Source organism: Crocodylus siamensis, chromosome 4 (genome assembly GCF_052110815.1).
Source record: "Crocodylus siamensis isolate JL-2025a chromosome 4, ASM5211081v1, whole genome shotgun sequence".
Taxonomy (NCBI): Eukaryota; Metazoa; Chordata; order Crocodylia; family Crocodylidae; genus Crocodylus; species Crocodylus siamensis.
Genome location: NC_143398.1, coordinates 183,005,868 through 183,031,121, shown reverse-complemented (window position 1 = coordinate 183,031,121; position 25,254 = coordinate 183,005,868). Strand labels below are relative to the sequence as shown.

At 39.0% G+C, this 25,254-nt stretch overlaps 1 protein-coding gene across 3 annotated transcripts in view; it reads right to left on the bottom strand.

Annotated features, from left to right (window-relative positions):
* Positions 1–754: 754 nt before the first annotated feature.
* Positions 755–25,254, bottom strand: part of HYCC2 (hyccin PI4KA lipid kinase complex subunit 2) — a 91,181-nt gene continuing 66,681 nt past the window's right edge. For 2 of the 3 annotated variants that reach the window (XM_090045131.1, XM_090045132.1), the window contains exons 9-12: positions 24,822–24,938; positions 24,089–24,176; positions 16,028–16,187; positions 755–8,080 (exon numbers count right to left, since the gene is read on the bottom strand). In XM_090045131.1, coding sequence (XP_089901257.1) covers positions 7,476–8,080; positions 16,028–16,187; positions 24,089–24,176; positions 24,822–24,938 — 970 coding nt within the window. In that variant the 3' untranslated portion in view covers positions 755–7,475. Of the gene's footprint in view, positions 8,081–14,834; positions 14,919–16,027; positions 16,188–24,088; positions 24,177–24,821; positions 24,939–25,254 lie in introns of all 3 variants that reach the window. The other variant, XM_090045133.1, reaches the window with a different exon arrangement.

The window sequence follows — 25,254 nt, the reverse complement described above, 5'->3', positions numbered from 1 at the left end:
ATGTATATTTTCTGCATTGCAGATTGCTTTAAATTTTATACATCCTTATTTACAGTGATTTAAAATATTTATTTTTCATCTCTGGCAGATATTTACAAAAAGTCAACAGTAACTACATTTCACATTTCAACAACAGTCAACAGCATTAACCAGTTTCAGTAAGACAGTTAAGATAATGGCTTACATGCACCAATAATATGATCTTCAATACGTGCCATCTTCAACTCTGCAAGATTTCCCCCTCCCTCTTGTCCCAGTTTAAAGGACAGCATCACACAGCAGAGACTGTGTTTATGATGCACCCAGTTCGTTTAGTCTTTCACCAGTACTGTATCCTGAATGTTTGCAGGTTCATATCAACATGCAGAGTCCTGCTGGTAAAATGGGAGTTTATCTAATTATTCAGGTCCTTTTGCCAAACATTTGTCCATAAAAATAGGTTACTTGCTGCCTATTCACTTTCTGTGACAGAGATAAAATTACATCAATGCAAAATAGTAAAAGTCCTCAGAAACCTTCATTCTGAGAAACAAACCTGGTATGACAGAAAAAGTAAGAAAAAAAATCTTTAAATCCTTACAGAATGTTTCATTTTCCTAGTTAAACTGATTGCAAATCTTGTATTGTTACAAGGACAGTAAGAATCAAAAGATTCACTCTAACGTAGAAGAATTACAAATTTTAAAAAACACAGCATGGGGTATTTCAGTGTATTTTTCATAACAAACAAAATCTACCAATAGTAAATCCAAAATGTTTTAAGAGTGTGACTGAATCATTCAAAATCTTTATTAGCTTATTTCCTGGATTCTGTAACTAATTAAATTACTCTTACAGTTTTACTTAATTATGTGGTTTCTTTCCATAAGTCACTAGTAGTATTACCCTTCCCCAAAAGTATGCACTCTGTAAGAAAACAGCAAAAAGTTATATTTTAAAATAACAGTTGAATACACACACGACACACACTTTGACCACTAACAAACAATCCATGAATACTTTGCAAAGTAGCTTATCCTGAGTGATTGCCAACTCGTACTTACTAAAGGTATGAGTCGTGTAGTTACTAGTAATCATTTTTTCTTATGAAAAATGCAAATTAGTGCAGGCATGTGAATTGTCTGAACTGAGAAAAAAATTCAGCAACTTTTTTTCTGTCACTTTCAAATCTTTTTATGATAGCAAAAAGAAAATTTAGCTCGCTTTGAAGAGATTGCTTTATTGACACCAATTTCTCTGTTTTGTATTCATTTTTAGAATAGGATCCACTATCTTGGCTTACTGGCAGGTATTCCTAAACTCAAGTCATCCCAGTTACAAACACAGTACAACTATTTGTCTTGTTTGTAGGCATTTCAGTAATTAAACAATTTCTGCATGGAATTTTTCCGGACATAATCTTTTGGAAGGTCAGAATTTTAATTTTCTGTGATAGAAGCATTCAGTCAGAATAAAAAGGTTTTCTGTGCAAAGCTATTCACTTCTTACTGACTATAAAGGCAATAAATAGCATCTTATGCCAAAATAACAAATGGGACAAAGTCAATTTTTATCATGCTAAGGAACTTAAAACCCTAGATTCTAGCTTAGAATGTGTCAGAATCTGAAAATTATTGTATGCCTGTTTTCATCAATATTCCTCACAGGTGTAGAAAATTAATTCTTTAGATGAGAGGGAAAAATTATTGAAGAATGGACCCTTTTTCAGACACTTTTGGTCCTTGAGCAGTATTTTTTGTGAAGTAAACTGATGCCCACAGTAAAAATAGAATTCACTTTTCTAGACTGTGAGAAAATACACATATCATGAAACAAAGAAACATACCATTAATTCTAAAACTAAAAGAAATGGTTAGCCTGGGAGAGGCTGCACACATGAACTTAAATTTCTCCTCCACAGATTGTATCTGAGGATTTTTGTTTCTGATACCTGGGGATGACTACAGAATTAACAGAATCTATTCTAATTGCAAGCATCAACCCTTACCCAACTCTCAGGTATGTTTTATTTGTAGGTGGCTATAGCCACCTCTTTTCTTCCTGTTCTATATTTTGCAAGCTAATATTAAGTAGAGTTGCATTAAAATATATATTAAAATGTAAGCAATGGCCATATGAAAATAAATACGTATGCCAGCTTCACAAAACATGTTCTTTTCACCAACTAGTAATGAATCAATTTGCCCCACAGCTCTTCATTTTCTTCCATCATTGTGTAAAAACCATACAATTTGGGGCTTCAGATGATCAAGCGTTATAGTAATTTTGAAAAAAATGGATTAATATATTTATATTACAGCCACAAAAATATGAAAATAAAACTTTAGTGTAGTATAAAAACCCATGACTATCCAAGAGCTGTAGGGAAACGGAATAAACTAGGATAATCAAGGGCAATTAAGGCCCAGCTCCTACAAACAAATGTTACATTTAAATACTGAAAAAAATATTACATGTGGTATGGTCTGGTATACATTGAATACATAATCCATTTGCAGCAAATATGTGCTTTTATTATACAAGCTTGGAATGAACTGGCATAAATTACTCTTAATTTTGTCCCTTGAGTTTTGCAGCCATCCTTAACTCATGGAATAAAAATGCACATTCACTATCCACACAGACTACTTTGATAGCATCAATGGATACAACAATAATATACAAGTAATGCACTTAACACCATGATAAATGTATTAAGGTAACAATGTCTTTGGCAATGATAGATTGTAACAATTTAGGTTTGGATTATTACATTTTAAGAACATTAAGAATATCTTTGTTCTGTGTACAGCGCATATATATTTAGCTCATATTCTATTTATAGATTTCCATTCTGTGGGTACAGTAATTTATAAAGCTTATTTCAAGTCTGCTTCTTTTCTTGAGAAGCTATTATTAGTTTCTACCTGATCTGCAGAGTCTTTTGGTTTACTATTGGATTCTTTATTTCTTTTTAATCCAACTAAAATGATCATCAATCTATTTATCAGAATTGTTTTCAGGTTGATTCATCACAAAATAAAAAAACCTGAAAACATGAAAAGCAGACAGCCACTGGTTTATCTGAAAGGACAAAAAGAAGTTTATGCTGTTGGTATAAACATGGCCATAGTAGTGTAGAATAACCTGCTCCAAAATGAAATCTTCATAATATAATTTTCATAAACCTTTAATCCACTATGTATTGAAGAAACTTTCCTTGAGCTATATTTTTCAATTAAATACTAATATTCAAAATGTAAAGCAAATCACATAGTAAAGACACAAAGGGGTGGAAAATAGGTTACCCTCACTATGCAGTAGCTTTGCCACTATACAGTCATGAGTCTTACCCCTTAATCTTACATTTGTATTTACACAGAGTATACACACAATTGAGGCAATTGATTGTCAACACGTGACAAATATATGCATCTACCCACACACAAATAAACCTCACATGGTGAGAAAAAACCCTGCCCCAGTAAATTCTACTATTCACAAAAATAGTGCAAATAAAATACTTTATCAGAAAACAATATTATTCTCACTATTCTGATGTCAAAGCAAGTGATTTTAAGTACTTTAAAGCTAGCAAGAACAACATGAGAATCTAGGTTGGAAACAACAGATTTAAGTATCTGTAACTTCTGTATGCAAAATAGCTGATATGACACATCCTTGCCATGACATCATAATTACTATTACAGTATGGAACTTCAAGCTTCACACTGCTAAAAAGCTTTTTAAAAATCATATCAGAAAGAATATTCAAAAATTGTATTTGTGATGTACAATAAGGTCCAACATTGCAACACACTGAAAACTAAAAGAAGGGACAATACAGAAAGTTAATCTTCATGTTGCACATTCAGTTTAACCACCATTACCCGTCACTGCTGCCTGCAGTAGAAAAAGGTCTCACAGTTCAACCAAAATGCTACTTAGAATAAATACCTAGAAAGGTTGATCAAAGCTTTAATTAGCAAGCCAGTAATTTTGTAGTTTTTAAATTATAAAGCCCCAGGAAAATTGGTTACAAAATGGCAGCATATTATTGTAATGTGGTAAAAACAGTATATAGTTATACTAGAAATCAAGGGATAATACATTTATCCTTATTTATATGTATATATACACCTGCATACAGTACCCACTGTTCCTCACCCAAGAGCTATGTGCACACATACTTAGATGAGAAGGTGAATGTAGCATTCGGTTTTCTGACTCTCTCTTGTATGCATGCGGCAGCTGTATTGAAATATAACAGGGGTCTAAAACTAGTCCATGATGTTACATACCAAATGCACCATAATACCAGGACAGTTAGGTATCAAGAGATTTAAGTTTAAGCATCTCTCACAATCATTAGAAAGTTCTTTTAACATAGTTTTGTATTTAATCTATCACTAGCATGTAACATATCCTTCAAAGTCAGTTAATTCTTTCAGTTTGTAGCCCAAAAATAGCCATTTCCATTACTGCCACAGTACTAGTATGTTTCATTACACGCTTGAATCCCCTTGGTATAGACTGACACATTTTAGGGCGTTAATGATATGCTCAACTGACATGACACCATGACACATTATTATAACTAACTCCTTCATGATTGTTAATGGATTAATTATTCTGTAAGAAAGATGTTGATCAGGTGCTGTCTGACTCAGAAAGCACCTGAAGGGTCCTTGGGAAAGATTATACTGTATTGTGTCAGTATACTATAAGGAATTGGGAAGCTAACCAAAACAGGAGTAGACGTCTCAAAAACTTGAGAAAGTAAGGTTTATATATACACAGAAAGCAGACTAACAAAAGATTTGATTTTTAAGATGCACCAAAAGACATACCACCAGAAAGATTACCAAACACAAAGCTGTTTTTTGTACACCTAAGATTTTAAACAATTCAGATCTGAGCACCCAAAATTTACTCCCCATCTGAAAGCACAGGACTGTTTACTTTTGCTGAACATATTTAATTTCATTTTGTACAAGAAATGGATTATGATGTGAAAACTTTTCTTAACTTTATGGCTTGATGCAAATTTTTAAAAGAGAGTTATAAACCCATTAGGTGAGAGCTTTTAATGGTCAAGGGAGAACCTAAAAGCAGTGCTACCAAACAAATGGAAATGTTTTGTTTATAACTACACAACAAAAATATATGTTACAATTCTTCCAAGCTCAGCTGATAAGTCTGACTTGTAGTCCTGCCCCAAAAACCTAACATAACAATAACTTGATCCTTATCACTTTTCAGTTATGGCTATTTATCTTTACTAATACTCCCTTTTCTGTTTTACATCTGTTCAAAATGCACCATTTTTACTCTTTAAATAAAAACAGCAAAGCTTCTGCACAACTATAGTTGTGGCACTGCCTCCACTGCTAGTGCTCTAGAAAATGAACTGACACCAGGGTCAATCTCTTGCTACACAGCAGTTTTAGGATTTTTCACAGTAGACATTCCTGAGGCTGGTGTTACCCAGGTGCTCTACCTCATGGTTACTCCCAATTTTGTCTTTGTTCTATTTATGCTCACAAGTGATATTTAAATGCTAATTGCAATTATTAAAAAAAGAAAAAGGCTTTTTCTTTTCTCTTTGCCAATTACTGGTTTATTCTCATCTCAATCTTTCCTCTCTGAATGCAAATTATTAAGATTAATAATAGATTAGTAAGATTAACGGACCACCTGGCCATTTAGCCCATCAGCCACAAAGACTCCTTCCTCTAATTGTTTAAATAAAGAGGGTAAAGTTGCTTTGAAGAAAATACTAATTGAAATGAGGGCTGACATGCAAAGAAAATCAGCAGTTACATTTAAAAGAAAGCATTAAATAAGTTTTTATACTACACTACAATGTTACTTTATAGCTGAGAAGTCTTTACAACTTTAATATAACCTGTTATTTTTAACTACCTGTGTATATTCTTTCACAGTGAAAATGATGAAGCCAAAGTGCCCATACCCCAAAAGATTGCAATTGTCTACTTTTCTATCAGTTAGTAACCTACACCCTTCCAGGCAATAATACAAACAGAGAAAAAAAGGTTAAATTCTTTCTTTTTTCTCTGCAAAAGCAAACTAGAGACAGACAAAGATATGGGGAACATTTTCCTTTGTGATCAAAAGTGTACTTTTAAACAGTGCTCTATAACTTAAGTATCGAACGCTCCCCATACACCAAACACATACATTCAAGAATTGGCTCAATGGCATGAGTTCTGAGTTTTCTAGCGGATGGGCTGCTCCACGCCACTAAGTTATGGAATTGTATTTACAAAATGCAATGGGTTATAAATACCAAGGCAGTGAAGTGTGATCCTTCTGGGAGAAAAGGACTGTCAGTAACCCCTTTGTACAAACAATGCTTCCAGAAAAGTGTTTCACATTGAAGCTTCAGTGTTTCAGCAAACCATCATCTCTGTCTCTGATACAGCTCCTTGGAAAATGATCTGTCTGAAATATAAGTTTCAAAATCTATACTGTGACTGAATTTAGGGACACCCTATCTAGAAAGCAGCTGAGAGGTTCTCTCCAGTACACTAAAAAAATCAGCCTGAGGAAGCCCTCTCTTTACCTGAAGATACACTTAATTCAGTGATCGTTAACTCACAAAAATAGGACCAGAACTAGTTTATTATTCCTGGGAAAGTGTGCACCCCTCCAACTTCAGAACTACTTTAAGGATATAGTCTTTCTAAATTGTAGCCTATCACAATGACCCTGTGTCCTGGAGGGAAGACATGTAACATTAAACATGGCTACAACGCCATTAAAAGTGCACTGTAACCTACATCAGCTCACAGTCCTCTCTGTCTGAGTGGGCAACAACTTGGTAATATGCACATCTCATTTTCTGAATGTTTAGTATTTTAGGGGTAAGAGTACAGATCCGAGAAGAGAAGAACTACCCTCATTTTAATGAGAAAGTGCAGTAGACAGCCAGGAGCAATGATGACTATCCCCTCCCCCAGAATTGATTGCACAAACTCAGAGAGGTCCAAAGTCATATTAGAATCTCTGAGGCACTCCTGGTTCTGAGAAAGAAAAAGTCACGATCCAGTAGTCTTTGCAGTAATGTAGACTGAGAAAACTAACCCGTTTCTATTTCATGACAAAAGCCAAAGCATCATCTCATAGGGATCACATTCACCATTTCTGCTGACATCTCCAGTCTCACAGTGTTGAAATGGGACTGATCGGCCTACGATGGATTGCACATCACCCAAGGAGAAAGGAAGGCATAGGAAAAGGCATACAGTACATTCTATACTGCTTCACAACCATGTTTACAAGGGGCAGGGACTGGGGAAGAGGAGAGATTTATTGCTTTTTCAGTACAAAATACAGTATAATATCTAAACCAATTCAAACAAGATCACAACAGTCAGTATTTTCACACCGTGGGATGAAGGTTCTTCTTTTGCTCAAGGATGAATTTTATGTGGGTTAAAGGGAAAGATGGAGGATTTGGAGGGGAATCAAAGCTACACCTGGGATATCAGCTGCATATTGAAACTTGGAGATCGAGACTGCTTGGTCAGGGGAGCTCCTGGGGTAAGGAGATCTTTACCATCCCCAGCTTGGCCTAGCCGATCTTCCTGTAGGCTGATAGTTGAAAATCGATTGGCATTGCCAACTGCTAGATTAGTAATATCCTCAGTACCAACCCCAACACTGGAGCCTGCTTGACTGCCATTCACATAGTCAAAGGATTTACTGGAGGAAGTACTGGCGGTCCGGATCAAGTTCAAACTACTGGCTTTTGGCACCACCTGCCCAGCTGGCAGGCTCAGGTGTTTCTTAGTAGGTGTCATCTCAATTCCATCTGCACTTAGGTCAGTTGCCTGGTGCAGGTACTGCTTCCGAATTACTGAATCTCGAGGGCTCTCACTGGATTTAGTGGTAGAAGATGTTTCTTTGTCTTTAGCAGAACGCCCACTTGCTGATTTTCTTAAGCTGCTCCTCTGGGATGTAGACAATAAAGGTTTGGTCCCAACTGGCTGGCTGCTAAGGGAAGCACCTGATGAAAATCCTTCATCAGCATCATTGAGGTTCATGGATTCCTCCCTTCCATTTACACTCTCCACATCTATAAAACCCAAAAACAAACAAATCAGACCCAGAAACTGAGCAGTCAAGTCACATGAAGCAGTAAAATGTGCACACACAAGAAGGTGAATTGTGTTTGCTGAGCCAAAGGTTTTTCCACTTGTTACTAAGGATGATTTTTTGCTACCAATAAGCTTCCTGTTTTATACACTAAATGGTAAAATTTGCAAGTACTGAAATTAATTGGTGCCTCTACTGATTTGCCTCTCATTTGCACTGTTTTTTGTCCTTGAAGAGTTACTTCTAACTTACACCTGCACATAGGAAAAAATTGGGTTCAGTCATTCTTGGTTCTAGCCACAAGCCCCAGTCTTCTCTCACACTTGTATAAATATTACTTCTGCTTACTAATCTAAGCAGAAAATTACATCCTCCATTAGTCAGACTAATCAACTTTTTATCTAGCTAAATGATTTGTTACAATATTTTATCATCATCCTCTTTAAAACTAATCAACTCTGCCATTCTAGGGAGAGATAATCATCAGCATCTAAATAAAACTTTGCTTTATTATACGAATGCACTAGCCAATTGTTTAAGAGGCCTCTACAGCCCCTTCACTCAGCCTTTCAACTTAAGTTTCTACTTTTTAATCTGGATTTACAGCAGAATTTCAAGAGGTTCTGAATACATGCAGTTCCTCTTGGAATCTGTTTGCTTTTGTAAGAGCTCAGGAACCTTCAGGATCAGATTAGACCCCTTGTTATAGCTCATCTTTTAACACTGCTATAAATGTGGTAGATTTCTACTGGTGATGCTAGCTGAGACCTTGAATTTAGCAACTAAAAACTTTTCACTGGAGATAAATCTGACTCCTAATTATCCCTCCCCCAAATTCCTACCTTCCCTTCTACTCACAGCAGTTGAATTACATGCAGCTGGATTCCATTTTATTTAAACTAAAATATCTATGTAGCTTTAGATTATATAAGATTAAACTGAAAAAAGATTTCAGGCTTCCAAACAGAAGGTCCCAAGGTTGAACAGAAACCTATAATTTTAGTCCACAAATGGGAAACCAATTTGTAGGTGACTTTGTCTTTAATCTCATGGGAAGCACCCTGGTATATATTTTTGAAAGGTGGAAATATAAAACCTAATTGAGAATGTACTTGATGAGTCACCTTTAGAAAGGGCTGCTTTAATAGACTGCAACAGCAGATGAGCTCTGTTAGTGTGCAGGCTACAAACACTTTTGGAAGCCCCTTTTAGTCCCTGGTTCACATTTTGTTGCATTTTCTCTGTTGCTAAGCATATAGATGTATTTATTTTAGTCCTTGTTTTCAGTCCTATAAAGTGTCTAGGGATGTTAAAAAAACAACAACAAACAAAATCTCACTGTTCCAACTGCAATTTTGAGACCCAGGGAAATTCACAAATTGTTTTCCTATCACAAATATGAAAAAATAAAATTAATTATTTAACTTAAAAGTCTGATCTGAACATTCTAAATTTCAAGAACTGGAACTTTTGCTTATGTTCCTTTTCATTCAAAAAATACTACTTTCAAGAGTAGGGAAAAGCCAAAAGTTTCACCCTAGTTCCAAAAGTGAGTTCTTCAAGTTGTAAGAATTTCAAATTTCCTTTTAATAGCCTAAATAATGATTGATTGTTTCTTACAAAAAGTGCACGTGACAGCTTCAATTGCTGTTATTCAAATAACAGTTTGTTAAATTTAGTTTGCCACCAGTCAAACAGGTAGTATGAAGCGCCTTCCCTGAATGAAGGAGGAAAGCACACCTTTAATGATATTAAAATATACAAGAGACATATGTCTGTTCTTCCATGTAAACTGTTGTCAGTGCACCGACAACAAATGGGTTAAAAGTAGTACGTGAACATACAAGCTTGTCTTCTGATAGCCACTTTTTAGCTCTTGACGTTGTTTCAATATGAAAAAAAAAGTCTGGCTCGATTCTGCTCACATTCAGAAGCAGAAGTTTCAGAACTGGGTTATTTTCCTGTCCTTTTCCCTTTAGGAAAAAATAAATAAAATAAAACCTTTTCTTTGAACTTAACATCGCTTATTATTCAGCCTACAAGATATCAGCAGTCCCTACCAGTTTGGGCATTCTCTAACCCAGGGGTGTCAAATTTATTTAACCCAATGAGCCAGATGAGGGTCACTAGGTCCGTCTGCAGGCTAGATTGGGACCACACGCTGAAGCAAGCATGCAAGGCTGGTCCAGCAGGTTGCTGCATAAAAGTGTGTGTGCCCTTTGCTCATCCCTCGTGTTGCATGCAGTGCACACAGCCAATTCAGCTCTGCACACTGCATGCAGCATTTGCCAGCCCTAGTACCACAGGCACTGCATACAGCACAGAGACTGCATACAGCACACAGTCCAGGGCCCGTGTCGCCCGAGGTGCCTTACTCGATTGACCCAGCACACTTGCTCCAGGGCCTGGCAGGATTGGGTCCAAGGCTTATCAGTACTCACCAGAGCATATGCGCAGAGCCAGTCTGGCAGGACACCACATGCGGCACACACCCTGCTGACCCCATGTACTGCATATATAGTAATTCCTAGAGCAGGACCAAAGCATGCTACATGCAGCATAGGGTTGGGCACAGGGCATAAACTGCATGCCACATCCTACTGGACAGGTTTTGCAGATTGGCTCAAGTGCAGCCCAATCCAGACCAGCCCAGGAGCCAATGCTCAGGTTCAGGCCAATGCAAGCATGAGTGCTGCATGCAGCATGTGCCCCAGACCAATTCCCTGTGCTGTGTATACTGCCAGGTCCAGCCTACTGGCCAAACCAGCACTGCAAGCCACAAGTGTCGTACAGGGTCAGTTGGAGACTCATGGGTTGGATCATATTTAATACCCCCAGTCTAACCTAAGGCTATTCTGAGAGCAGTGTAATGCTGGTCTGCTTCATTGTGTAACGTCTCAAATATTTAATTAAGATCCCCAAAACAGAAGGAGTTCCTCAATGTTGCAGTTTTAACCCTGTATGGTAGGGGAGAGGGTAGAAATCAACCTTAGGATAAAACAGACATTTTAAAAACATTACGAAATATTTTCTATTCATCAGAATGAAGACCAGTGTACTTATTGCAACTTCTGGAATAATTATTTAAAATCCTTTTTTTGTTTTGTTTTATCTCACTATCTAAAAGGACTTGCTTCAAAATGTGTCTTTTCTTGTGTTCATACAAATATTTCTCTACGTTCAACAATGAGACATCATATGAACAACCCACCACCACCAACATACAATTCTCAAAAGGTGCTAGTAACAGACGATAGCATTATAACATCCTAAAAGCAAAAGCACCTTTTTCACCAGAACCAGCATTTACATTCTTTTATACTCTGCATGCAAAGCTGGATGAAAGTGCATTTTGCTAGGAGCAGCACCAGCTTAACACCTCCCCTCTCAACTCTTCCTTATTCAAATATATAAAATGCAACTTGCAAGGAGACATCCAAGCAATGGAGTGGAACACTTCAGTGCTTCCTCAGTTTTTAAACTGACATTCAAAGAGAGCGTAAGTAAAAGATCAGAGCTGCTAGGGGCTCATCCTACTCAAGATAAATGACAGGAAATCTGTGAGAGCAAAGCAGAAAGACCAGACACACAGAATTTATTTATCCGTTCAATTCAGAGAGGAGACTGAGAGGCTTGGTGCAAGCTTTTAGATGCTGCAACTACGCACAGGCATGGGCAGCTCAGCGGTGCTCAAGAACGAAGAAAACAGAGAAGACATCATGCAAGAGAATCTCTCACTGGTAAGATCCCTGGTATTCTGGAAAGTTCTCACTGTAGTTAAGTCATTCAAACATACATAGTTATCATAATGCTCGATATTTTTCTTTTAAACACTGCTCTCAGAAACAAGGAAAGGGGGAATGCAGTTTCACTGTCTACCTCCCTAATCTGGAACACAGGACTCAGGAAAACTGGTGGTTTTCAACAAACCGTTAACAGAATCAAGAAGCATTCCTTTTTCTTAGCAGTCTTACTGATCAAATCCTTGTAAGTGTTGTGATACATAAACTAAAGAAAATGAATAGTCAGTCGCATAGTTCTTCCCTTCAGGATTTGCAATATTTTTCTGTAGGAATTAGTGATTCTAAGTAACATGATTTTCTTTGTTGTACAAGTCAATACAAAGTATATCCTGCAGCAGTATTTTAAGAACAGTAGTACCACCATACTGGGATAGAAGAGTGGCCCATGTAGTCCAGTATCCTGTCTCTGAAAAACTGTCACTGACAAGCAGACCTGTCTCTAATCATGTCAAGCATTAGAGGGAGAGTATATGAACAGAGCATGTCTAAAGTAATCTATCCCCTGTCATACCTTCCTTGGCATCAACCATCAATGGTTTAGCAATGTCAGAGGATACATCCCTGACTATTCTATGTAACAGTTTCCAGTAAGCTTGTCCTCCCTGAATTTTTCTAATCTATTTTGAACCTGGTTATACTTATCTGCCTCTACAACCTCCTGTGGCCACAAGTTCCACAAGTTAACTATATGTAAAAAATATACATCCTCTGGATCATCTTAAAACCGTCTCCTGATAATTTTAGTGGATGCCTTGTTTTTTCTTTTTAATTCTGGAACCTAGAGTTAACAGTTTCTTATTCACTTTATCCATACCCTTCTAGACTTCTATCACAAGTTATTTCCTCTCTGAATTGGCTTTTCCTTCAGCATTATCTACAACCTACTACACACACCTATAGCTGCTGTCACTACCAACTGACAAGAGAACACACCCCTCTGAGAGAACACTAAGTTTCTTCCTGGAAACAGGCAGAATAATTTACAAATTGGATCAAAAAGGGATTCTTAACCTTTTTCAAAAGACATTTAATTCAGTTTACCCTTACCAAAATTAGATACATCACATTTGAAAGGAAATACTAAGATTCACTAAAAAAGATCTTTTCCACCATGCTATTGTTAGATAAGGCAATGCCACTTAAAATGAAAGCATTTGCAAATCCAAACTTCTTGCAAAATCAGCATCAGTAAATTACCAAGGTAATAAACAGACCATAAAAATGACGAATTTAATTTTTCAATTTCAAACCTAAATTAGCTCCCTGGCCCCCTTCCATCCCAAAACATTACTGAGTGGCAGAGTTCAGTCCAATTTGTTCAAAACAAATCATTATCAGCTTTCTATATTTAGAAATCAATTCACACATTGTTCACTTCCTTATCCAGGTAAATATGTGGGATGACCAAGGAACAGGTCACATAATACCAATATTTTAAAATAACTCAAGTGTAAGAAAGGTATATCTACATCTTTTCGCAACCACTGTTTTTAAAAAAGTTCTCTGCAAAGCTGAGGACTTCTCCATATCCTTCAGTTCATGCACATGCAATGTTCAATACCAGGAGTAAAACCAATCTGAACAAACAGAGTAAGGATAGGATAGGGCTCTTATTTACTGAGCATGCTCAAATTCACTATGCACCAAGAAGGAGATGCTAGAACTACAACTGAAGAACTTCATGCTTTTGTATGCATCTTAGCTTCCATAGCTCTTGCTTATTATACACATAGATTAAAAAGTGATATGCTTTTACCATGAAATACATCAAATTAAGAATCTCAGATTTTTATTTGCACAAGGACATCTCTGAAATTTGTACAGTCTGAAAATATTCTCCATCTTGGACAAATTGTGACTTTTATAAGATGTTGAAAATGGCAAAGGAATGTTCGCATAGCAAAGGAAATCTACATTACAGAAACAAATTAAGAAGATCAGGAGATCTTGAGAGTATCTTTTCAGCTAAATGCACAAGAAACTAAGCATACCTTCATCATCATCATCAAGAGAAACTGTAAATCAAATTCACTGGACCAAAGCATACTTTTTTAATAAAGATGACAAGTTCATAGATTCACTAAAATAAAATTAATCTCTATCAGTCAACCCACAAAATACTACTAACACGTGGCTGCAAAGGCAACTGTTCCAAAGCCCTACAGCATACACCAAGACAGCCTGAGAAGGAAAACTCATTGTTTTAAAGTGGCTTGAAATGAAACATCATTCCATTATGAAAACTTCTCCAATTGCTCTGTCAGTCTATTCATGCAGGCTAGCAACAAGATTGAGAGACCTCAGTTAAAAGCATCTTGAGGAAAAAATAAAAAAATCTGCCAGTGCAGAAGATTGGGAATCAGTCTTAGATAAAACCACCTTATAATTATGGCAGGATATTAGAAAATTTGAGAAATATTCTCTCATCAATATAAAGCTGTTACCAAATTCTTTTGTGCCCTAAACTGATTCTAGTTTCTTGACTAGCTTTTGCTCATTTGGTGCATTTTTTCCTCCTAATTATTAGAGTAAACATGCTCAGTAACAGGAATATCCAAGCAATCTCAAAGCACTTAGCTACAGCTCTTGCCTTTTCTTTAGCCATGCCAAGCTATCTTTCACTGCACAGAGATGCAAGCCCCAGGCCAGCCCACATGATAACAAAAGGTAGTACCTGACCTGGTGTTAGGTATATAGGGGATGCGTGTATTGCAAATAGAAGCTAATACACCCTGGGATAGTGGAAACACACACTAGTATGGAAAGAAGTTCTGCTTGGGGATAGGGAGCCAGGATCCTCCTCCAGCAACTGCCTCACTGACTTCTGCCTCCTCATCTCTGTCCTACCCTCTGTTGTGGCTGCTGCCAAGGTGGACTCCGGTAAGCCATGCTCAGGGGTCCTGCGCACCAGCACCTCCCCCTCTTGCTCACGTTTGATCCCTAGGTCTGTGGAGCCGTGTTGGATCGGGGAGCCAGGAATGCTTGAGTCAGCCTCGTTTGAGAAGTCAAAGCCATCTGGGATTCAACATATAACATTTTAGTGCTTTTCTATTCCTTTCTAAGCAACCAACCCAGGCAGGAAAAGAGAGAAGGTTTACGCGGACATGGAACAAACATACACTATCCACACTCAGTTACAGTTGTGTGTACACCCATAGGAAGGGACAGATGAGCTATACTGTACTGACAGACTGACAGATGCATAGAATGACACTGCAATAAGAACAGACATGACTAACAATCTGCAAAATGGTAACACCTGCTCTTTGGCCTAGACAGCTTGACTTGACTAGAAGACGAGATTATGAATCATCTCACTATTTGATTTGTAATGGATTACAGAGGAAAGCCTAATCTTTGTTTTCAAACTCTTGTCCCTCTTTTGCAGTTTCTTTTTAAGTAATTTCTACCATTTATGGTAGAGCCATTTATGCAGCCTTTTTAGTTCAAATGTTTTACACATGAAAGTACACAAAGCTTTGTAACCCTGACAGGCTTCAGAAACAAAATTTTGCCATCATACTGAAGATGCTTACTCATCTATTCAAGTTAAAATTACCACCATATCTATTTTTCCTCCTTTCATAGTTAAGTACTATTCTTAGGTACCTAGTTATCCACCAAAATAAATAAATAAAATTCCTTAACTAGCTCTACATAATTTATGGCGTGTTCCTTCACGCACTAATAGGAAATGATCTGACTTAAAAATCACTCAACTACATCTCCGACGGACTTCAGTGGGAACAGGGGATGCTCAGTAGCTTTGAAGGAGTCAGGCTACTTGCTCTAATTACTGATATGAGGCAATATAGTTAGTAAGCTGAGTGTGGGAGAGGTAGCAAAAAAACTCCTGAATACTAATTCCACAGCTATGCTATGCAACACAGAAAAGTTACTAAACCTCTCCCAGTTTCTTGTTTTACTTACCTACCTCCCAGAGTCCTATCTATATATTTAAAGTTCACATCCATGCAGTGTTCTGAAAATGTAAAGCACTACACTATTTTTTTAAAATAATTAAATAAAACTGTTTTGCCAACATTCAAACTAGAAGCCAGTTCATAAACAATGGGGATGAAAACAGTATGCTGCACAATTCACTGTGCAAAGAGATGACTCACCTTCTCTCCTCCAGCGATGGCGGCGGATTGAAGCTGTTGTAATGGCAGTCCGAGAGATTCTTGGTACTGTGGGAGTGACCTCCACTTTCAACACCTTCTGGCCTTCCTGCGATGCATCAGGGGCATCAAAGGGCAATGAGTTCTTCATGGCATTTGCAACCTAAAACAACAGTAAAAGGCTGTACAAATTTATCATCCTTTATTGTACTAAAGAGGGATGCCAGTTTTTGTGCCAAATTAAAAGATTGGGTAGGGGAGACCATAAAGACTGCTGCATGGCAGTGTGATGTATTCTTGCCAGATGTGGCAAGGACTTCAAGGCTCATCCTTTGAAAACAAAATGTTGGGCTCAATGGAAATCTGGTGTTTTAAGGAAGGCTTGAGGCTTCCCATTCCTCTTTTATATCACCATCAAAGAAATGCGTCACAATCCATGTTGATGGAAACAGTGAAAGTACTATGCCCAGCAACAAATAAAAACATGCTAGTTTCACAAAGGTGCTGCGATTAATTTTCAGTCTTCTGCTACCCCTTTCTTTTGAGAAAAAAAAATCCTACAAGGTTTTAGCATAAGTCTGACTAGCAAGGTGCTTCAAATCATTAAGATAAAATTTCCTTTATAATTTAAAGCATTTTCACTTACTGTAAAATCTTTAATTTTCTAGTTTTGAGAATTAAAATACTTTATAAACAGAAAAAAATTATAAAATAGGCATTAGATACTTCCAGATTAAAATTCCAATTTAAAAAAAACAGAAAGATGGCTATTCTAACAGTCACCTGCTAATTCAGTTTAGGATATGAAACAATTCCACCACCACCCTGCAACACACACAAACTCAATCAGTATGCTCTGTGGCACATGCAACGCCACCAGTAATAGAAAAGTCAAAATTGCAATCTGGTTTGCAACTTTCACAATAAAGTGATGAAAACTGAACCTGCCTTCATCTTCTTAAGCAGGGATGCTCAACCCACTTGGCCCACAGAGCCATGTTAGCCAACCTGCAGGGCTCCCCCATGGCTCCAAACATTTGGCAATGAGTGACTGGTGGCAACATTAACTGCCACTTCCCTACTGCCAAATTCTTAGACCCTTGGGGAGCCCTGTGGGCAGACAGCATGACCCTGCAGATTAGACTGGGTGTGGGGCCAGGGTGGTAACCCAATGGACCAGAGCCACCCATTATCCAGCCCGCAGGGCCAAATGTTGAGCACCCCTGTAATGGACCTTTGCAGCATTAACAGTAATATAAAACACTACAAAATATTCTGAACTTGTACAATAAACTCCAAGGAGTTTATTGTACAAACACATTCTCTGACAATGGTACGGGGAAGCACCAGAAGGCAGCTAGAAGGGACACGGGGGGAATGGACAGTATGTCACAGCTGCCTGCTGCCGACTGGGGCTATATCAGACCTTTCCAGACTGGACGTGGCCTGCAGGCTATAAGCTGCCAACCTCTGTTCCAATTCAATCCCCTAATCAAGGCAGGATCATTCCTCCCCCACCCCCCGCACCCTTCCTCTCCATCTGTCTACACCATCCAAGACAAGCATTTGTCCAACTTGCTCAAAAAAAAACCTGCCAAGGATGATGCAGATTCTATAACCTCTCTAGGTAGCCTGTTTCAATATTACTACAGTATCATACAAATGTTACAATTACAGCATAAGAGCTGAAGCATGTTCTCAAGCAGCAGCTCCCCTTCCTTGTTAAAACAACTAAAGTACATTTATCCACACCCAGAAACCCATCCTTCATAGCAACAGATGCTATGGTGGGTGGGACAAGCTTTCCCTGCCAATAAAATCCATAACATTAAGTCAATGATTTAACAAAAATTGGAGATGCAGAAACACAAGTATGTTAAAGACTAAAGTCTGCTTTAAGTAGGATGTGCTAGACAGATACAGACATGGTCTGTATTCACACAGACTATTTGGCTACTCAGGCCAAAGACAAGTAAACCTTAGTAAAATAAGTTAAAATTGGAGAACACAGTAAGAACACCCCAGTTAGTTCAAATAAAATAAAGGTCAACAAGATAAAAAGGCATTATCCTCTGATGTTCATAGTGCTGAAATAAAGACACTAATGTATGCTGTAGAATTGCCCAAGTCAGGCACATGTGGAAAGAAGTGGAACCCCTCCATTTTCAAATTTTCTATCTGACATAGTGTTAGAAATGCACAGCTTGCATCTGATAAGAAAGAAACACTGCCAAGGACTTTTTCCCTTGCCCAGCCTTGCCACAGCTCTTCTTATACTAAATCACAGACTCTCCCCCAGCTTCTCCCTAGCCTTTCTCATGCAGATTACAGAAGCTGGAATTCAACAGACTGTGTCCTTGAAAGGGGGGGGGGGTTTAAACTCTTGGTGACCTATAGTGCTCTCTGAGCATGCTCAATTAGCTGATGCATATTTACCTCTCCGCCCTGCATACTTAAGTAGTTAATTATAATATACATGCGATGGATGTAGTGATGTAACCACATGTATGTTTGTATGAAACAGAAATGAGCTGTAAGAGTTCCTGTTTCTGCACACGTGCCCAGGAGGAAAAAGATAAATACAGCCTGCAAAATTCCTTAGTGGGTTCGGAGTAATCCAAGTTTTTGACTCTGCTCTGACCCTATTTGCAAATACACCTTTTGTGCTGCTAAATGACTGTGTGTCTGAGATTGTGAGCCTCCAAGAAACAAATCGCAATTTTTTGCATTAATAGTATGAGTTTTCAGATATTCTTAGCACCACCTTGAACACTCTTCATAAGACTCTGCTCCTCTCTCAACACATTTCATTTAGCTTCCTTTAGTTCAGCAATGCTCCCAGCCTCACACCAATTTGTGAGATATTCAGACAAATATGCTTACAGGCCTCCCTTTCCTGAAGCTCTTGCATTCAACCTCAGCCTGCTCATATTAAAGTCCCTCAAATACTCAGTTCTACACAGAGGGCTGGACACAGGCATGAGCACACCAGGTGGCCGCCCAGGGCCCAGATAGAAAAGGGGCCCGAAAATGGTAATTTTTATTATCATCATCAACATTATCTCTGGCAAAGGGGGGTCTGATACTAAAAGTTCACCCAGGGACACCAAAAGCCTGGTTACAGTGCTGTCTACACAGAGCACATTTAATACTGAAAATAAAGAATAATATCCAGGAAGCCTCTGTGAAAGAACAGGGGGTGGAAATTATGGAACCCTGTAATTGTGGAAGACTACAGGCACCTTCAACCACACATATTAAAAACCTGAGAAGGTGCTGAAGGGGAGAAATCCTAGAAGAAAATAAATTTAATCCACGAGAAAAACAAAGGCATGCTAAGGAAACACCATGCAGCACTCACAGGCCTTCCCAGAAACAAAACATATCATTTAAAATGATGACGCCTCTCATCTATCTCGTCCAACTGCCTTGTTATCATGCTATCATATCAGGCACATCAAGGCCAATGAGCACTGAAAGGTCTCAAAATACATCAGGGAGGTAGTAACGTTTTAAGTTGCAAGCTCTGGTTACACAGCACAAGTGACAAAGCAGAACAAGCTGCAGGCCAGAAAAGTCTAGCCTTCCCATCAGGAGTACAGGCTCTGGCAAAGTTAGACAGATAAAGAAGCACATTCATCACCACAGTGGCACTGGGTCAACTCTTTAATCCAGAGAGGCTGAACAAGGATATTGCGTCTTTTCAATGAACCACCCACTACAGAAGCCCTCAGGGTTTTCTCTGCCGTGAAACTTCCATATCACATTTGTTTAGAAACTTAGATTTTCTTGCATGATTTCTATCTTTCTAACTTCCCCCTATCCCTGCCCCAACGTACAGTGTTTGAGAAGTGCTGAGGATAGCTAGCCCAGAACACAACTTCTACCCTTGAGTTATTTCTTATATTAATGATGCTACAATTTCAGCAACTTTTTTCTGTTTGGAAGAGTATGCAAATAGAGAAACCTGTGTAAAGAGAAACACTGATCCACTGTGTAGCCAAAGTTTTCTAATGAGAACTAAAACTACTGTGGGTTGTAATATTTTTTTTCACATTAATGATGGTCATTCCCAACTATACAAATGCCCTAATACAGATGTCTAAAAATATTTGCTTGTGGCTTTCCTCCTTTTAAAAATCAGGGGATTCGTGATGAAGATCATGTGTGAAACCACATAGTGAGCACTTGATTTAATGCTAACAATTGCTTTAAATGTTATTTTTTAAACATTATTTTATCTTTCTGCTAGATTGCATGTGGCTTCTGGAAAAAAAAAAAAAACCCAGAAAACAATTAGATGACAAGACTCTGCTAGTTATAGAGTCAAAGGGGACAACTGCTTTAATATATAGCAGGGCTAGGGACATCTATTCCATCCTACGTAGAACTAAACCAACCTTTTTGAACAATCTAAATGCTTTTTGAAAGGAAAAGGAGGAGTGTCCTGAAGTGTAATTTAATAAGTTCAAAGAGGCACATATGTCTGGAGGTCAGAAAATCATTGGAAAATCATGGTTAAAACAAGGCTGTAACAATCAGTTTTATACTCAAAAGGAGTTATCTTCTAAAAGAAAGGGGCGGGGGGCAGGAAGACAACCTTTTGTTAAATCTGCATCTTTATTTTAACAGTGTACAATGATTTACAACCAGGAGCTAATATTTCATTTTCAATAACTATTATTCTATTAAATTCAAATACAGATCCACCCATGTGCTTCATCATATTGTCGCAAATTCTCACTTCCTCAGGTTCAATATTTCATTAAAAAAAATTCCAGTCTAATGGTGCAATGAGTCATGTCCTAAAGGAAATCAGTATTGTAAGAATTCACTGGGTAAGATGCATTTAAAATACTTAATTCACAAAAAGCATCCAGCTAAATGTTCTAACCAAAATCAATTCATCACACTAACAGACTTACTGAGATGTGAGGAATTCATCTCTGGATTGCCAAGAGAAAGAAGTTCCTACTGTAGAAGTAATTGGCTTACTTGACTAGAAAAACAGACAAAGACCAGACATGCTGATACTGCCTAATTCAAATGTTCTGAGATAAGGAATCCGCATTCCTGCATTCCTTGGGTTATCTTGATATCTTGCCCTGTGCATTCCTGCATGCCTTGGGATAGCCCTATGCATAGACAGTTGTTTAAGTAAACTTTCTAAGTTTGTGTAATTTACTATTGTTTTCATAGATTTCATAGACATTAGGGCTGGAAGGGACCTCGGGAGATCATCGAGTCCAGCCCCCTGCCCAAAGGGCAGGAAGTCAGCTGGGGTCATAGGATCCCAGCAAGATAAGCATCCAATTTACTCTCGAAGGTGTTCAATGTAGGCGCTTGAACCACCTCCGCTGGCAGACTGTTCCAGACCTTGGGGGCTCGGACAGTAAAGAAATTCTTCCTTATGTCCAGCCTGAAACGGTCTTGCAGGAGTTTGTGACCGTTCGACCTCGTCATCCCTCGGGGTGCTCTGGTGAACAGACGTTCCCCCAGATCCTGGTGGTCACCCCTGATAAACTTATAGGTGGCCATCAGATCACCCCTGAGCCTGCGCTTTTCCAGGCTAAAGAGTCCCATGGCTCTCAGCCTGTCATCGTAAGATTTGTTTTCCTGACCTCTGATCATGCACGTGGCTCTCCTCTGGACTCTCTCAAGCTTCTCCACATCCTTTTTGAATTGTGGAGCCCAAAACTGGATGCAGTACTCCAGCTGTGGCCTCACCAAGGCCGAGTACAAGGGGAGAATGACGTCCTGGGATTTGCTTGAGAAGCATCTATGGATGCACGCCAGCATTTTGGTCGCTTTACTAGCCGCAGCATCGCATTGCAGGCTCATATTCACCTTGTGGTCAATGATGACCCCCAAGTCTTTTTCTTCTGTAGTGCTAACCAACGTAGCACTGCCGAGCCTATACGGGTGCTGCACGTTTTTCCTCCCAAGGTGGAAAACCTTGCATTTTTCGGTGTTAAACACCATGAGGTTCTCGTCTGCCCATTTGCTGAGCTTGTCCAGGTCAGCCTGGATCACCCGCCTATCTCCTGGCGTGGATGCTTTGCCCCAAAGTTTGGTGTCATTGGCAAACTTGGCCAGTCCACTCCTGACTCCAATGTCCACATTTTTGTTTCTCCAAGGTGTATTTTTTTTCTCTTTCTCTGTCTTTAGTATAAATACGCTTGTAAACTTAGAGAGTCTGAGAAATCCTTTGAAACAGACAAGTGGGCCATTCCCCTTGCTGTATGGAATTCTCCCTGTGAGTACAGTATAGCCTTAAATAAAGAAAAGCTGGTTCTGTCAGTTCTGATTCAACCGCAACGCGAAGTTTGATTTCATAGTAGCTAGAGTCGGAAGGGACCTAGGTAGATCATCTAGTCTGACCCCCTGCCTTGGCAGGAAAGAGCACCGGGGTCAGATGACCCCGGCAAGGTGCTCATCTAACTTCCTTTTAAAAATCCCCAGGATAGGAGCCTGCACCACTTCCCCTGGAAGCCGGTTCCAGGCCCTAGCCGCCCTGACTGTGAAGTAGCGCCTCCTAATATCTAATCTAAACCTACCCTCCGCCAGCTTGTGACCGTTATTCCTGGTCACTCCTGGCAGCACACGGGGGAACAGGGACTCCCCCAATACCTGCTGATCCCCCCTGACCAGTTTGTAGCAGGCCACAAGGTCCCCCCTTAACCTTCTCTTGTGGAGGCTAAACAGGTTCAGGTCCCGTAGCCTATCCTCATAAGGCCTGCCCTGCTGACCCCTGATCATACGAGTAGCCCTCCTCTGGACTCTTTCCATATCATCCACGTCCCTCTTGAAGTGTGGCGCCCAGAACTGGACGCAGTACTTCAGCTGCGGCCTGACCAGTGCCGCATAGAGGGGGAGGATCACCTCCCTGGACCTGCTCGAGATGCGTCTGTGGATGCATGACAGGGTACGGTTGGCCTTCTTGACTGCCTCCCCACACTGCTGGCCCATGTTCATCGTGGAGTCAATGACGACTCCAAGATCCTTTTCCGTCTCCGTGCTGGCAAGAGGGGAGTTCCCCAACCTGTAAGTGTGGTGCCGGTTCTTCCTCCCCATGTGCAACACCTTGCACTTATCAATGTTAAACCCCATCCTTCCACACTACTTAATTCTTCTCTTAATAAAGGGTTGTACTTTAAGTAACAAGCATTTCTTTTAGAGTAAATCAAACAAATTTATTGGGCATTAGCTTAGGGAACGCCCCAAAAACCTACTTCCTACATTAACTCTAGACCAATAATTGGCAAGATGACAACAGCATCCCACTCTGACTGGTATTTTTCCTGTTTCAATCCTTTCCCCCATCCTCCTAAAAATGACCATTCTTCCTCTCCCTTTATGAGGTTTCTTCTTCCCCTCCAGTCACATGCATCTTTCTCCTTTTACCTCTCTGTCTTGCCTTTGTCTTTCTTCTTTTATGTCCAAGACTTGCAGTGGAAATTAAAAACAAGCAAACAAATTATGTTCCTAGAAAAAAGTGCCTCATCTAGAAAACTAGCTACAGAATAGAATGGATTCAGACCATCTGATTCAGTTATTGTAAATCTGTAGTTAGATCTGTAGGTAAAATGACTTAGAAAGTTCAGCTCTACTCACTTTTACTCACACTGCCAGCACCGCTGCAAGTCAGGAGAGCATGACAGCAAAATGGCAGTTTGTTTATAATCAATGCCCCAGGATTTCTAAAGCAGGTAATTTAACTCACTGAAGCCATCTTTGTGTAGATCTCACTACCATTTGCATTCTGAATGAATGCATGAAGAATATTTGACTCCTAGCACAAAGTAATTATTTCTTCTGAGCACTACAGCTTACCACTTAAGCAAAGGAGTATTATATGAATAGCTGTTAAAGATATCAAGCATCCTACCACAAATACTGATTGGAATGTCATCAATAACTGTAACTTCTAAATAAACCTTTTAGGAAAAATCCATTTCATCAGCACATTAAATTTTTTATATATTATTACAAACAATACATAATTAATATATACATACACACCCCTATAATTAAGTAAAGTTATTTCAGTGGCCTCTTTCTTACCAGCAGTGGCTGAGAAAAAAGTTCAAGTTGAGCTCTGTAAATTATATCATCCAATACCTCCTGGCCAAGATCCCACTGTCCATTATATCTAAAAAACAAAAATAGAACAAGGGACTTCTGTTGTTCAGTACTTTCGAAACCCTTCTCCGTTTTATCTACATAGAATATACATTAACATCATATTCTTCTCATCCTGCTCTCCCATCTCATTTCTCTTAGTATAAAACAATAAGCAGAGGACCTGTTATTAGCCTCAATATTATACCTAACCATTCTCTCCCATTTTTGAGCCATTCAGACATTATCATAATTAGTCTCACAATCAAGAAAATTAGATCAGTATTTAAAAGGTTAATTTTAATTTGCTACGATTAGATTTCAATCCGAAATGGCTAAATGCCAAACTCAGTAATTGCAAGTCATGCTGTTGTTCAAGAGAACTTAGCTATCTTAGAGTTTGAAGTTATTACACTGGCAGAAAGAAGATATGCTGTAGAAGTGACATCTCTGAGGAAGATGAAACCAAAAGAACCACTCTTTAGCGCTCAATGCTGGTGACTAATAGTCTTACAGATGACAAAGGTATTCCCCCAAAATGTCTGCTGACCAATGGAACAAATCAAATGCAAGGAGAGGCTTAGTTTGTGCTTTTATGCATAACAGAGGGAAAACCAAGTATTTTAATAAGGTAGAAATCAGTCTTCTCTTCCACTTCCAAGCCCCACCTACTTACATGGCATAATAGACACCTGTAAGCAGCTGCACCATGAATTCAGGATCTAGTACCACTCTGCCACAATGTTCTTTCCACCGTTTTTCATGTTGCCTTGGAAATCCGCTCACACAAAGCCTGGCAAAATGTAACAAAAATGAAAACTGAGTCTTCAAGTGAGAGGGGCTCACATAAACCCTAATTATGTAGAAAGCAAAAAAATACCCACAAAACCCCTACTAAACGTTCCTTGTTGTTTATTCTCGTGTCAACTCTTCAGATTATAAAAGCAGCATCCCCAAGCACAGGCCTGAAACTGCCCATAGCTGCAACACAATCATCTCCACACAGCCAGTACTCACAGCGGTTTGCATGAAATCACCAACTGGTGTGTGGGTCTTGGGGCCCTCAGGCTCTGGCAGGGAGCAGGACAGTTCCGCAGCCACAGGCAGCT